General features: G+C 48.6%; 1 protein-coding gene across 6 annotated transcripts in view; it reads left to right on the top strand.

Annotated features, from left to right (window-relative positions):
* The first annotated feature begins 667 nt into the window (after positions 1 to 667).
* FARP2 (FERM, ARH/RhoGEF and pleckstrin domain protein 2) overlaps positions 668 to 14,159 on the top strand; it is a 75,159-nt gene continuing 61,667 nt past the window's right edge. For all 6 annotated transcript variants that reach the window (XM_082056218.1, XM_082056219.1, XM_082056217.1 and 3 more), the window contains exons 1-2: positions 668 to 747; positions 5,253 to 5,477. In XM_082056218.1, coding sequence (XP_081912344.1) covers positions 5,274 to 5,477 — 204 coding nt within the window. In that variant the 5' untranslated portion in view covers positions 668 to 747; positions 5,253 to 5,273. The remainder of the gene's footprint in view (positions 748 to 5,252; positions 5,478 to 14,159) is intronic.

The following is a 14,159-nucleotide window of genomic DNA, read 5'->3' as shown; positions in this document are numbered from 1 at the left end:
CTAAAAGCCCCAGGGGGACGGGTAGAGTATGGGATGCTCTCCCGTCTCTCTGCTGCTCTGGATGCTCCGTGCGCAGGGGCCTGGGGTCCCCTGGACCCCGCACCCGGGGCACGGGCTCCTCCGGTCACACCGTTTGCTGGGGTGCTCACACTGCGCAGGAGCGGGTTGGGGTTCCGGGCTATCCTGGGGCTCCCGTTTGTCCCGGGGCTCCGGGCTGTCCCACGGTTCTGGCCTGTCCCGGGACTCTGGGCTGTCCCGCGGTTCTGGACTGTCCCCCAGCTCTGGGTTGTCCTGGTGCTGCGGGCTGTCCCGGGGACTCCGTTTGTCCCGGGATTCCCGTTTGTCCCGAGTCCCTGTTTGTCCCGGGGTTCCCGTTTGTCCCGGGTCCCTGTTTGTCCCGGTCCCTGTTTGTCCCGGGGTTCCCGTTTGTCCCGGGTCCCTGTTTGTCCCGGTCCCTGTTTGTCCCGGGGTTCCCGTTTGTCTCGGGATTCCCGTTTGTCCCGGAGTTCCCGTTTGTCCCGGGTCCCCGTTTATCCCGGGGTTCCCGTTTGTCCCGGGTCCCTGTTTGTCCCGGAGTTCCCGGCCGCCGCCGCCGCCGCCGCCGCCGCGCGCGGCCCCGCCCCCGCCCGCAGTGGCCCAATGGCGGCGCGCGGCGCGCAGAGGGGGCGGGGCCGGCGCTGGGTCAGTGCGCGCGGGCTGCGCGGGGCCGGGGCCGGGGCCGGAGTGGCGGCGCGGCCGCGCGCTGAGGTGAGTGAGGGGAGCGAGGGGTGACGGGGCGAGGGGTGACGGCCCCGAGGGGTCCCCGTTCCCGGGCGGGCCCCGCACCGGGGTTGCCGGCGAGCGGCGCTCCAGCCCGGTGCCTTGGCCCGGCCCGCCTCGCCGCTCGGCCCGCCTGCGCGTCGAGCTGTTCCGCCGCCCGCGGCCGCTGTCGTGTGGTGCGGCCCCGGCCGGGGGGCTCCGGATGGGGCCCGGCCCTGCCCGCGCCGCCGGAGGGGCTGCGGCGCTCGATCCTCCAGCGCCGAGGCGGGGGCAGCGGCTCTGGCTCGGCCGTGCCTCCCGGCGCGCTGCCGGGGCCCGGCCTGGGCGGCTTCGCCACTTGGTCCTTAGGCCGGGGGTGTTTGAGCACCTGCGGCCCGGCCGCTCCGCTGCCCCGGGGACCCGCAGGAGCCCGCCCTGCGAGGGGCCGCTGCCGCGCCGGCTCCGCGCCCCGACCCCGCTCACCTGCGCGACCCGCCGCGGCCCTTCCCTGAGCCCGCTCACCTGCGCGACCCGCCGCGGCCCTTCCCTGAGCCCGCTCACCTGCGCGACCCGCCGCGGCCCTTCCCTGAGCCCGCTCACCTGTGCGACCCGCCGCGGCCCTTCCCTGAGCCCGCTCACCTGTGCGACCCGCCGCGGCCCTTCCCTGAGCCCGCTCACCTGTGCGACCCGCCGCGGCCCTTCCCTGAGCCCGCTCACCTGTGCGACCCGCCGCGGCCCTTCCCTGAGCCCGCTCACCTGTGCGACCCGCCGCGGCCCTTCCCGCCCCGCGCAGCGGCTCCAGGGGCCGCGCTCCCTGCGGGGACAGCCAGGAGGGGCTTCCCGTGCCCAGGGACGGTGCCGCTTAACGGGAGCGAGGGGTCCGCGTTTCAGCGACAGGCGTCTCCCGGGGCGGCGGGGCACTCGTGGGCTTCATCTGTCTTCAGTGCAGTTACGTTCCTGATGTGTGTGTTGGTGCCAGTTTGCTGTAGCGGTGTTAACGGGTTGCTGTTGCCTAGCGAAACGGGTCAAAGAGGAAAGATTGCATCTGGTGAACTGAGAGGACCTGATTTGGGAGCTCCTGCTGAGGGTGCTCCCGTGCTGCTCCCTGTGGGCTCTCACCACACACGGGGATCCCCTCCCACAGGGATCCCCCTGCTCACCCAGGAGCCTGACTTCAGAGCAGCCTTTTGCATGGGTGAGGGATGGAGCGTCATAGTGACCCTGTCAGGGACCAAAAGACACTGTACTTGGAGGAGTTCCTTTGAAAGCCCTGGGTATCTTGCACGAGCATAAGCTGCCTTTCCAGGTTTGCTGCTAGCTGAAAAAATGCTGTCTTTCTTTTGAAAAATAAGTTTGTTCTGTCCGGGTAGAAGGTAAAATTCATTACGACCTCAAAGCTATTTCAGAAAGGCAACAAAAAGTACATAGGTACCTTATTTTTGTAAATTTTGTTCCTGCCTGCTTCTTTAGACTCCCTTGGGGCTGAGAGCAACAATCATTCTGTCACTGTGCTTCTGGGAGCTGATTTAGTTTGGTGCTTGGTTACTTTATAGGAAATTATTGGGATGAGCTCAATGCAAAGAAGTTCAGGGTGGCTGAATGCAAGGAAGATTTTGTTTTTCTTGAAACTGCTAATAGTGCAGTAACATTGCATTTTAGTTTTGCATTGGCGAGGAGGTAAATGAGACCTTGTTCTGGCTCTCCTGGGCTGGGAGGCTCCCTGTGCTGTTGGATGCTTTCTCTCTGCTGCCCATAGAGCCTCTGATGCTTGCAGCCTGGCTCATGCTTCATTCTTTCCTCTTCCTCCACCTTTCGTTTAGTCACCCCTTGACTGGATTGCTTTCTCAGTCATGGCACCAAGTTTTTTGTTAAGAAACGTCATGTAGTCAGCTTAGGTAAAACCTAATACGTAACTATAATCAGTGGTGAAAATGGAAATAGTGCTTGGCTTGGTTAACGCTCCTCACGCTTTTGGTTTTTGAGGCATCTGGAGCAAGCCAGGCTCTTCGGGGATTTTTAGTAATTGTAGCAGCATTAGTGGTGTGCAGCTGGGGGTGCTGGATGTGGCACAGGGAGATGCTCACAGCTGCCACATGGTAGACAGGGCTCTCCTTTCCAGGGAAACACGTCTTGCTTCTGCTCTTGGTGACAACCAGTGATAGGACAAGGGGCAATGGGTGCAAACTGGAACACAGGAGGTTCCGCTTAAATTTGAGAAGCAACTTGTTGGGGGTGAGGGTGGCAGAGCCTGGCCCAGGCTGCCCAGGGAGGTTGTGGAGTCTCCTTCTCTGCAGACATTCCAACCCGCCTGGACACCTTCCTGTGTAACCTCATCTGGGTGTTCCTGCTCCATGGGGGGATTGCACTGGATGAGCTTTCCAAGGCCCTTCCAGTCTCTAACATTCTGCAATTCTGTGTGTGTTTTCTGCCCAGGTGCTTGTTAGACCTTAAAAATCTGCATGTGTGCTGGCCAGGGACTAGTCTAGTGGTACATATTTTTAGGAATGTCTTAGCAAGATGTGAGGCCAAGCCCTGTTGATTTCATTCTTCCTGTTAACACTTGTGAGGAAGGACTTTGACATGTGCAGTTTCTGTTTGATGTGACTTTGGTCTCTGCTGGCCGGTAACCAAAGCTTGTAAAAGCAGCTGGGAGCTCCTGGTTTGGTCCGGGGTGCGGTGGCCAGGCAGCCTTGCCCTTGGGCGCTGGCTGGAGGGGACGCTGCATCGACTGTCACCACGCACGGCTTTTCCTTTTTGAGTAGCTGCAGTGTCTGTCCCTTCCAGTAGCTGTTGTTTCAGATCAGGATGAATGTGTTGATGAAGTGCTAATTTTAAGAGTGGTTGTCTAATAAATAGCCTTATGAGGAGTATAACTGATTCTGGGCAACTTCAGTTGCTTGTAAGCTCCTGAATGGCAGTAACAAAACCCTTCCATAGGGTTAAGTTATAATGGACACAATATTGAGGGGATATAGGTGACACCCACTTGTGGTTTCTCTTGAGCTTAGCAGTTAGTTGTGTAACCTGGACAACTGTCTCTGCTGATTTTTGCTGTTGTGGTGGTTTTAAAATCTGTGACCTAAAAGTTTTTCTCCTTGGCTGCGTGATCACACAAGCTGGTAAGTTTGGCGAAAGCGTATAGACAAAATGGTCTGAGAAAGAAACTTGCTGCTAATATGTCACCTAAAACTGGTAGGTCAGGTACTGGACACTGCACGGACACTTTCATGGATCTGCAAGCATAAAGAGAAAAAAGAAGAGTGATGTTGAAGCAAGCTGGTCTGAAAGCCAGCAAAATGTTTCGCCGGTCTCAGTGCGTGCAAGGATTAAAACCGAAAACCTCCCACTAATTTTTAACAACATATAAGGCTGGCTCCATTTAACTCCCCAGAGCAGGCTGCCTACCTACTCAAAGCACAGAGGGACAAAGGACCGTTGTCATGATCTGCCTCTCTCCTTTCGAGACAAAACACGTTTATTACAACACAATAATCTAACACTTCATTGAATTGTTTGTAGTGCGGTGGCCACGCAAAGGCCGTCCCAGCGGCAGGATCCGCATACTTTCGATTGTTCAGACCTAGCGTGGTATTTGGGAAATGCAACCAGCAGCAGCCAGGAGCCTGGTGGTTTCCGTGTGCGTTGCTGCTGAACGCCTCGTACGTTGTTGGCAAATCCTCAGTGCCTGTGGTGAGCGTGGGGCGGTGGCTTTGCTGGGCGCGTTGTGTCCTGCGATCGTGCAGACCCTGCTGCAATCCCCCCGCAGGCACCTTGTTGGTTTGGGTCTTTTTTCCCCATGTCAAATCAAACATTTTCTCTGCAACAACTGCCACCAGACCATGAAAGTGAGGATTGAGATGCAGGAATCGGCCTCCCTGAGCTAGTATACATTTCTGTGATTGAGATTTTTGCCCGCTGACTTAATCTGGGTACAGCACCAGTTTGTTAAGAAGGTGAATAACTGTTATCTGTGGCACAAATCTGTTATGAAGGCTCCGAGCTGCCAGCATTGGTTGGAATAGTTACGGTTCTGTGTGAGTCATCATTTTGGGGGATGAAGAAAGTTAATTGTTCCTGTTATCTCAGGGCGCGGTTTGACGTTCAGCAGAGTCAGTGGCATGGCTGGGTACTGGTGAGAGTCTTGCCTTAGCCCTCCCTGCCAGTGGCTTTGCTCCTGCTGCCAGCGGTGCCTGGTTTAGGGAGCTAAATCAGCAGAAAAATTAATCAGAAATGAAAATGTCAGTGTGTGAGGAGGGTGGAGGGCACAGGTTTGACTATCCTATTTCCTAACCATGTTTCAGAATATCTTTGGGTTTTTTTTTTGCCACCTATTTTTCTTTCCAGCAGCTGGATTTTTGACCAGACTTTTATCAACTTTAGTATTGCTTTTGGTAGTGGGGTGAAGAGCATTAAATAAGGACTTTGTTTGCGATTGGGCTTCAGTGGGTAGTATTTTCATATGGGATATCAGTGGAAAACTATCTTTCAGGTTGTAATCCTCTGTTTTCTTCCAGATTTCTGCTCGTCGTTGAAAGATGGGAGAGATAGAAGGAACATACAGAGTCCTGCAGACTCCCGGCTCTCGTTTGGGCGTCCAGAAGACCACGGGAGTGAGTACCTTGGAGCCGGGACAGAACCTCTCCACTGCGATGGCATCGTCACCTGCCAAAACGCACGAGCGGGACCTGCTGATCAAAATAAAGATGCTGGACAACACAGTGGAAGTACTTGACATTGAGGTAGGAGAGGTTTAAACCCATTTCGAGTGTGCTTAGCCTCTGGTAATGCAAAGCTCACAGGATGCGCTGTTGTACAGAGCGGGGACGTTTATTCAGTGTCTGAATAGAGATTCCTGTAGGGATTTTACCTGCTTACAAGTAGTGAAATGAATAGCACATCTATTTTTTTTTAATCTTTTAAGCATAACAAATGTTTTGTATTTTTAACAGACTTTAAATGCGAGCACATACTGTAACAAGAAGCTTTAACTGTTATTTGCTTTGGGGGAACACCAACTGTCTTCTGCCAAACTGTTCCTGCTTCCTGAGCCACATGCAGCTTTTTCGATTTGGCAGTTGGGAGAGCAGAAGAGTTTTTTTTTAGTTACTGCTTTCTATTAGTTATTTTAGTGGTTTGTGTCCTCTTCAAGTAAACTTGCTTCTGTTTGAACGTTTTTGCTTGTTGCCACACTTTGGGAGGGAGGCGCCGGAGGGATGACAGCGTTTCTGAAAATTTGTATTTAAAAGTGAGCTTGCTTAGGAATTAGGGAAATCTGCCTTAAGAAATAAAAACCATGTTCAGATTGGGGTGCTTCTGTTTTTAAACAGTTGACAATTTTTGTTTTTCAAATTCTTATTTCATTCTCAGCATTAACCTCAGACTTTAATTTTAGCTTGCCTAAAGATTCGTTGTTGGCAAACAGCTCCGTTCTAGTGAAGACACCCAGCTATCAGCTATTCTACATTAGTGTCGAACTGAACTGCATGATTAGCACTTGTAGCCTTAGTTTGTTGCATAAGCAGGTTTTTCCAAATAAAGTGAAAAAGATGTCTGTGGAGCGCTAAAGAAATAGTGACTTTTGGGGATGTCTCCTCCAGATTGCAGGCCAGCTGTTCAACTCTCAAACATGAGCTCTGATTTTGTTTTTGTTACGTGTGAAGCTGTGCCCGTGTCCCCTCCTGAGGACATCCAGCCCTCATTTACTGCATAGAACACAAAAAAAACCCCATATGCTGACTTTGGTTCTTTTGAAGTGTGATGTTTCCCCCTCCCCCACCAGTTGATGTAGACATTGGTGCTTTTGTGTTTTGATTCTAAAGATTTTTTAAAAAAACACAACACCCCCCCCCTGCAATTTTTTAAAATCAAGAAAGAATTTACAGCTTCTAGTTCCTGCTTTATTACATGAAGTCAATGACCAGAAATCTCCTATATATTAGCATAGATGCTTTCCTTATCTTCCTTGTCATATTTGTACCAACTCCATCTGCCCTTCTCTTGCAAACCATCTCCTTCCCTCAGGAGTCCTACCCTCATCATCTTACTTGGAAACTCTTCTCTGGCTCTTCTGACACGGCCAAGCCTGCTTTCTTGTCTTTGATCTGCTGCTGGAGGGAAATCCTTTGACCGTGCTCGCCCCTGACAGCCGGGGATGCAGGTTCCCCTGCTCCCCGAGCCTCCCCGTTTCCCCTGTGCTCACTATGGTTCACTGCTTGTTTTTTGAAACTCTCTTGACCTGGTTCTTCTTTGCCTACCGGAGCAGTCTTGACTGTACGTCGTTCCAGCTATCTGCATTTCTCTTCTGGCAGGTCCAGTTTAGCTCTGTCCTTAGCCCCGTGTCTTATCCTACAGCACTTTGTTAGTTTTTCCACCGAACACAAATTCAGCTGTGGCTTGGTTCTGTATGATATCTCAACTCTTGACTGTCTCTCAGCTCTAAAGAAAATCAGCCTTTGCCTTGTGACACCTGGTTTTGATATTCATGTGTTAACATCAAGCTTCACATGTAAAAAACCCATAAATTCCTCACTCATGGTAATTTTTTGAGCGCTGTGAGTCAGACTCCAGTCTCACCTGACAATAATGTAGTTTCTGTTCACCTCCGATACCTTCCGTTCCTTCAGCAGCCACCTCCTGCAGGCATCACTAGGGTGATGCCGTTTAACTAAACGCCTGAAACTCATCCCATCCAGGATCACCGCCGCATTTCACACCCTCATTGTGATCACCTTCTTGTTGGCTTTAGCCTCTCTTGCTGTGTACGTACCGCTTCACAAGTCGCAGTGAGGGTCTCCCTGCTCAGTCCTTGTTCCCCGCAGCAGTTCCTGTGGTTTTTGCATCACTCCTCTCTTTGTGGCTTCAAATGTAGTTGCTTCTCTCTGCTTCTACCTGGAGTCTCCTGCAAGAAGGTACTTGGGTTCATCCCCTGACTGGCCCACAATGCAGTGCTTTTGTTGTTTTTTCCCATCACAAGACTTTTCCCATAATTAGGAGCTATCTTAGTTTTCTCTTTTGACCTGGAATGCTCCCTCTGGCTACAACATCCGCAGAAGCACCTGAATTTGGGTAACTATAATAGCATGCTGAGGCCATAGTTAATATCGTACTATTCTTCTTTGCAAGGTCAGTCGGAACCAGAGCAACTTAAAAACTTTTGCCCGGTGTTGCAAGCAGTGAAGAGAAGGGATCATCTGTTCATCTGTAGAGCGTCGAGTGCAAAAAGGTCCACAGTCAGCAACTCTAGCATTAGTCCCACTAATACATCGCCTACATCTCCTTTATTTTTGTCTAAATGAGGTAGCAAACAGGGATGAGGTATTAAATTGTAACCTTCAGCCTCCTAATTTATTCAGTGGACTGGAGGGATAGCAGTAACTGCTGGCTGCTGTTTGTGATGGAAAATGAAATGTCTCTCTCAGGGACTGAGGGCAAGAATTAGGCAAAGTCAGACGCTTTGCTGAATAGGTCCTGTGGGCTAGCACAGATGTTTATTAAAAAAGCAATGAGAGAAATTCATAATTAAGCAGCTGTCACAGAGGGATGAAGGCTCTGATTGCAGTGCTGCTTGTCCATTCCTCTTTGCTTTTGCAATTTTTTCCACTGGTGTGGAAATGAGAGGTGGTGTTGTCTTCATTACCTGCTTCATGGGGCTTGTTGGGATTGATCCAGATCAGCAATAATTTTTCAGTGTAGTGGGACACTGAGGCGTTTCTTATAGGTCACTGCCTTCTAATGGAGATGTAGCTTATGGCAAAAGGTGTTTTCTTCCCTCTTCAAATAATTTTCCCTTCAGTCTGTGAAAAATGCTGCAAATAATTTTAACTGGAAAAGAGAGGTGTTTGGTGGAAGAGGCTGCCAGGGCCGAGTGGTCAGTGCCGCGGCAGGGGGGCTGGTGCCAGCGCCCTGCTTAATGCCTTGCTTGTGAAGCCGCCTAAAATGAGCCCATCAGCAATTTTAACTGTACAGGATGCACAGGGGAGCTGCAATAATGGTTTCATCCATATGGCTTTTCCTTGTTAGCCGCTCCTTTCTCCAATATGCATTTAAAACACTTGCTTATCTACTGGTAGGTGTGGGTGGATACTCTTGTTTGGTAGCTCTTCCCCATCATTTGGGTTTTTTAACTCGCCGAAGAGCAAGAAAAGAGACTGACACAGTGGCGTAACAGATGGGATGAGAACAAAATCGGGAAGGACGGTCTTTCCTTCATGTTGTTGTTGTACCTAGAAGAGCATGTTAGAAGTTCAATATAGCTACATTCCAATGTCTTTTGTCTAAAATCTCTGCTCTCACCATCTGTACTGGAAGGTTTTCTTTCCATCTATGAATTCTGTTAATCAGTAAGAGGGAGCTGGTTTTAAAGGATGCTGGGGCCGAGTTCCTCTCTGGGGAATCTGTTTTGAATGTTAGGGGATGGTGAAATGCTCACATGTTTCTAAAGTTCAAAAACTGCAAATTAGGTATTTATAGTTTTTCCTTTCCCTCCCAAAACAGAAAAGAGAATGAAACATATCCATCCAAAGCTAGACTGGAATATTCATTATTTTTATGAGCTGTATTGTTTTTTCTTTTACTCCTTTTTACAACCAGCTTGTTTAGTTGGTTCAAATCTTGCATGTGCCATATCACAGGTTATCTGTCCTCTTCCCTCCACGCCAAGTCTGTCCAAATGGGTGGTTTTGCAGACTACTAAGTGAATGATCGGAAATTCAATTTAATTCAGACCGTGGGCACGCTTCAAAGTAATCAGGGTTTTACTGTATAATTTCTGCCAGTTTTCCTGATTTTCTTAAGAGATTAAACTTGGAGGCCTATGATCAGCATGAAAATGTGGCAGACTCTTAAGCAAAAGGTACTGGGCTGGGTTAAATTTGCCAAAATGACCACTTGGTGGAATTATATTTGTCTGGGGCTCGTTATGGAATGTGCTGCAACAAAGGACAGCTTAGGCTATAGGAATTTAGGGTATAGGAGGTTGTGTTTTATAGTTGCTGAAAGCTTTTCTGTTGATTTTTGGTAGAGTTGCAGGTTGAGGGGCTGTAGAAGACGAGGAGCGCAGCGTGTGAGCCTGGTGAGAGAAAGTGGGTTTGTTTTGCAAGGCATTGTTGGAAGGAGAGTGATGCTGGTGACAGGTGGGAGGCTGATGCTGTCTGAAAGTCCCAGGCAGTGAAGCAGCAGGTTTGGTCAATAAGGAAGGGGTCAGTCTAAGCACATCTTGCAGCGACGTTGTCCAGGGCAGTACTTTCCTGGGGCCTGCAGGCAGGCACACTAAGCTTTGCCTCTCTGACCCAGTTCTCTCTTTGCACCAGCTTATAAAACATTTAATGGAATTGCTGCCATAATGTGATGTTTAATATTTGATCAATCCGTTGTTCCTCATGTAGGAAATATGTGTGCTTACTTTCACGTGTGAATTATGCTCTATGCTACGAGGAAGTGCCCCAGAAAAAGAAGTTTAGATTATTATGCTTCAAGTTTATTAAACTTTGTTTGGGGAAAACTTGACACCGCTTCAGTTGTGCTGACTTCCACTTAAACATAAAATCTGTGAGTGAGAAATGCTTATGCATTGTATTGTAGTAGAATTTTTCGGTATTTTCACCTACTGGAGAATGAATTCTGTTGAACTGTAGTAGGCATCATGAAATCATAGCTCAGTTCTTAGCACTCAGCAAAGCCAGGCCTGCCTGCCTGCTCTGCTCAGCGGGGAAACTTCAACTGGACTTTTCCTTTCATGCTGTTGTCATGTTGCTTTGAGCACACAAGCCTGTTCTTTCCTTATTTTTTTTTATTTTTTAATATAATAACGTGCTTCTCAGTAATATGTTATCTTGATGTTATGTATGTGTTAGTAGTATGAGTTGGCTTTATGTTTTTTGAATTTGCCTTAGATTTCAAATATATGGTGTTTCTTGTGGTGGGATCGTGCAGTCTCACCGTGCTCTGAAGTTAATTATTGTTTAAGGCTTTCTCTGTTCTTCCAGTGCAAGCATTCTGATGCCTCCGATGGAGAAAATGCTTTTCCGTTTTGTCAGGATTTTTCCTGTTTACTCTATTTCTTCCAGGCCTTGGGCCTGACTCAGTTTCTTGAAGGTGGTTGTTTCTTTTCTCATTTTCTCACCAAGCAAATGAAGGACGGAGCATGTTCCGTGCTGCTGTAGCGCTGGGCGGTGTGTCCCTGTCCCCACCCCGGTGTGTGGCTGGGGGACACGCTCAGCCCTGCTGCCACTCGTGGCCGCAGGCCTCGGAAACAGGATTGCCCTTTGTTTCCCTGTATTTTCTTAGTAGGTATTTTCTTCTCACTGCTCCTGTCTGTATCAGAGATTACTGATGTACCCTGTGAAACTTACTGTTGTATTACTACAACATTTAAGTGGTTTATTCCATACAAAGTTGAAAAAAGCTACTTGATGATTACACTGTGCAACAGTGATACTGTCTCTCCTGGGCACCTCTATATGACTCTTCACAGAATCCCAGAATGTCAGGGGTTGAAGGGCCCTGGAAAGCTCATCCAGTGCAATCCCCCCATGGAGCAGGAACACCCAGATGAGGTTACACAGGAAGGTGTCCAGGCGGGTTGGAATGTCTGCAGAGAAGGAGACTCCACAACCCCCCTGGGCAGCCTGGGCCAGGCTCTGGGAAGAAGTTTCTTCTCCTATTTAAGTGGGAACCTCTTGTTTTCCAGTTTGCACCCATTGCCCCTTGTCCTGTCACTGGTTGTCACCCAGAAGAGCCTGGCTCCATCCTCCTGACACTCCCCCTTTCCATACTGATCCCCAGGAATGAGTCCCCCCTCAGTCTCCTCTTGTCCAGCTCCAGAGCCCCAGCTCCCTCAGCCTTTCCTCACACGGGAGATCTTCCACTCCCTTCAGCATCTTCCTTGGTTTATTTAAATTTACAAATGGCATTATTAAAAGTGCGAAATTATTTTCCATCCCTATGTTTAGAATAGAATAACTATGTTTACATATTGCAGCTTCTGTGCAGTTTGGAGGCATTGGTAATTGAGAAGGTGCCATGAAAGCGGCAGTGCTGTGCTGCCTGTTGCTCCTGTCGGGTTGTGGGGGCCGTGGCTGTGACTCTGCAGTCGAGGGCGCTGGGTTCGGGAGCTGGGCTGGGACATGGGAGGATTTTGGGTTGGTGGGGGCAGCGGTCTGACAGCTTGTACGTGCCTCCTGACTTCCCGTGGTTTGCAGAGGGTGCTTTCAGCTTGTGCACACTGGAAAATGCTGCTCATCGGTAAATTCTTAGGATAGCGTTAGTACCCTGTGGAACTTCATTAGGGCTGCAGCAGAAGTTATGCAGCTTAAAAGGCTGGTTTTGAGCAGTTTTAAGTAAAATACGCATCTCTTAAAAGTGGCGAGTGTGCTGTGGGCACTGAAATACTTGCTCTGAAATGGTTTTTCAGGGAGGCTGTGGCGAGGCCTGAGCCCAGCGCCCGCCTTCCCTGCTAGGCCTAGACTGGGGGGGCTCTGGCCGCAGCTGCTCCCCTCGCCTGCTCACACCCCCGTTCACAACGGCTTTTTTCCCTCTGTGCTGTAAAAGTATTAACAGCTTAAATATGTGGGAAGTGGGAGGACAGGCTGCTCCTGAATCCTATTAAGCGCTGTGCTGAAGGAATCGAGATGCTGTGTTAGTCAGCTCAGTGTTTTTCTTCCCTGGCCTGGAAGAAATAGTCAAAATTCCAGAAAGAATCATAGCCAGATGTTTGTCATTGCTCTGGTTTGACTCTCCTAAATATGGCAAATAAGCTGCCTTAGGACTTATTTTTGTCTGACCTCAGAAGAGAAAGTTAGTAATTCACAGTTTAAAATCTGAAGTTATTATAGGGTTTAAAAAAGAAAGTAATTGAAGCTTTGCAATTTGTGTACTGTTTGATTCAACTACATATTTTTTTAAACCTGTATTTTGTGTTGGGGGGTTTGACTTTTTTGATGCCATGTAGGAGTGTGGTATTGGGTGGGGAAAGGTAAAACTGCAGCCATTTTATTGAGAGACATTTGGTGTGTGATGTTTTCTTTGTATGTTTTTTAAGGGAAGATGTGAGCTTAAATTGTATTATAAAAACAATTTACTACTTTACCTTTTCCTGGACATTAGGTATCCCAATATGCGAAATGAAAATAGAGCTATGCGGCAGCAAAGGAGAACAATCTGAATATTCCTGTAGGAAAAGTCTCTTAAATGCATGTATTGTAACTTGAAACCATTTAGTAAAATTGCAGCCAAGTGTTATCACAGTCCATGGAATATGATTGTAATGGATGTGTATGGCTGTGCTGTACCATAGTGAATGTGCTTCACCATGGGATGTGTGTAGATGAAAAGCTTCTCACGGCGGGTTCAGAAGAGGAACAGTGCAAGGGCTGCGATGACTTGGCTCAACACTAAGCTGGTGTAAAACCGAACTCTTTCTGAGCTCTCTTCAACAGCACACTGAGAACTCCCAGCAGAAATTGTTTTGTCTGGATGAGATCTAATAAAGGAAACCAATGCGTAACTTAATGGGCTTGGCATGCGTGCAGTGGTACAATTCTTGTACTTAATTCCTTTCAAGTGCCTTCTGAAGTACCCAATACACAACCTTGTAAAGAAAAAGCTGTTTCCTGTTGGCTTCCTTACGAATTCCAATAATGAGTCATCATCACTAATAAAGAAAGGAAATACTATTTGTTTCTTAAACACTTCTGCACAATGCAGCTGTTCATTTGTTTTTTCATAATCTAGTGGCGAAGGATAGTGAAAATCCACTGAAATTAGTCTTACACTGTTCTATCAAAATAACGGTAAGAAATGCTGTATCAAAAAAAAAAAAAGATCTTTTTGGACGCCTTGTCTGGTTGTGGATGATACTTAAAGTTGGTTCCACAGATGGATAATTCCATAGACTATATAAAGCCTGAAACGGAAAACCGATCACCTAAGAAACAACCCGCAGTCAGCTAAAGACAGCGGCAGAAATGCAGTGTGCTCAGAGGCGGTTCGGAGAGGTTTCAGGTTAGTGCCTGCTGAAAAAAGGGACTCGATGCTGAGCAAGGACAGTGGCTCCTGGCACCCGACTATGTCACAAGCAAAGCCTTGTGAACATGCATTTAAACAAACAGGGTTGCAAAAGCGTACCTATGTATCATCTGTTTCTCCTTGCAACAAAACACGTTTCTGGCAGGGGCAACGGTGCCTACTTGTGCAAGAGGGAGACCGTATAAACTGAATATTAAAAAAACTGTGCTGTGGTGACGATACATGGTGTAAAAGATTTACTTTTTAAGACTGTGATGTTGGATGTGGAGGGGAGAAGACCTGTCTGTGTGACAGAGCAGTCGAACATGAATAAAAGTAAGAAATTTAAAAGAAAAGAAAATAGTACTGAGCTGCCAAGTAGTCTGTATTGTGAGTTCAGAGATGCTTCTGGAAGTCTT

This window comes from Streptopelia decaocto (assembly GCF_964273445.1).
Source record: "Streptopelia decaocto genome assembly, chromosome: 6".
NCBI classification, from domain to species: domain Eukaryota; kingdom Metazoa; phylum Chordata; class Aves; order Columbiformes; family Columbidae; genus Streptopelia; species Streptopelia decaocto.
The sequence above is the reverse complement of the archived record's forward strand: the minus strand, read 5'-3'. Positions and strand labels throughout refer to the sequence as shown.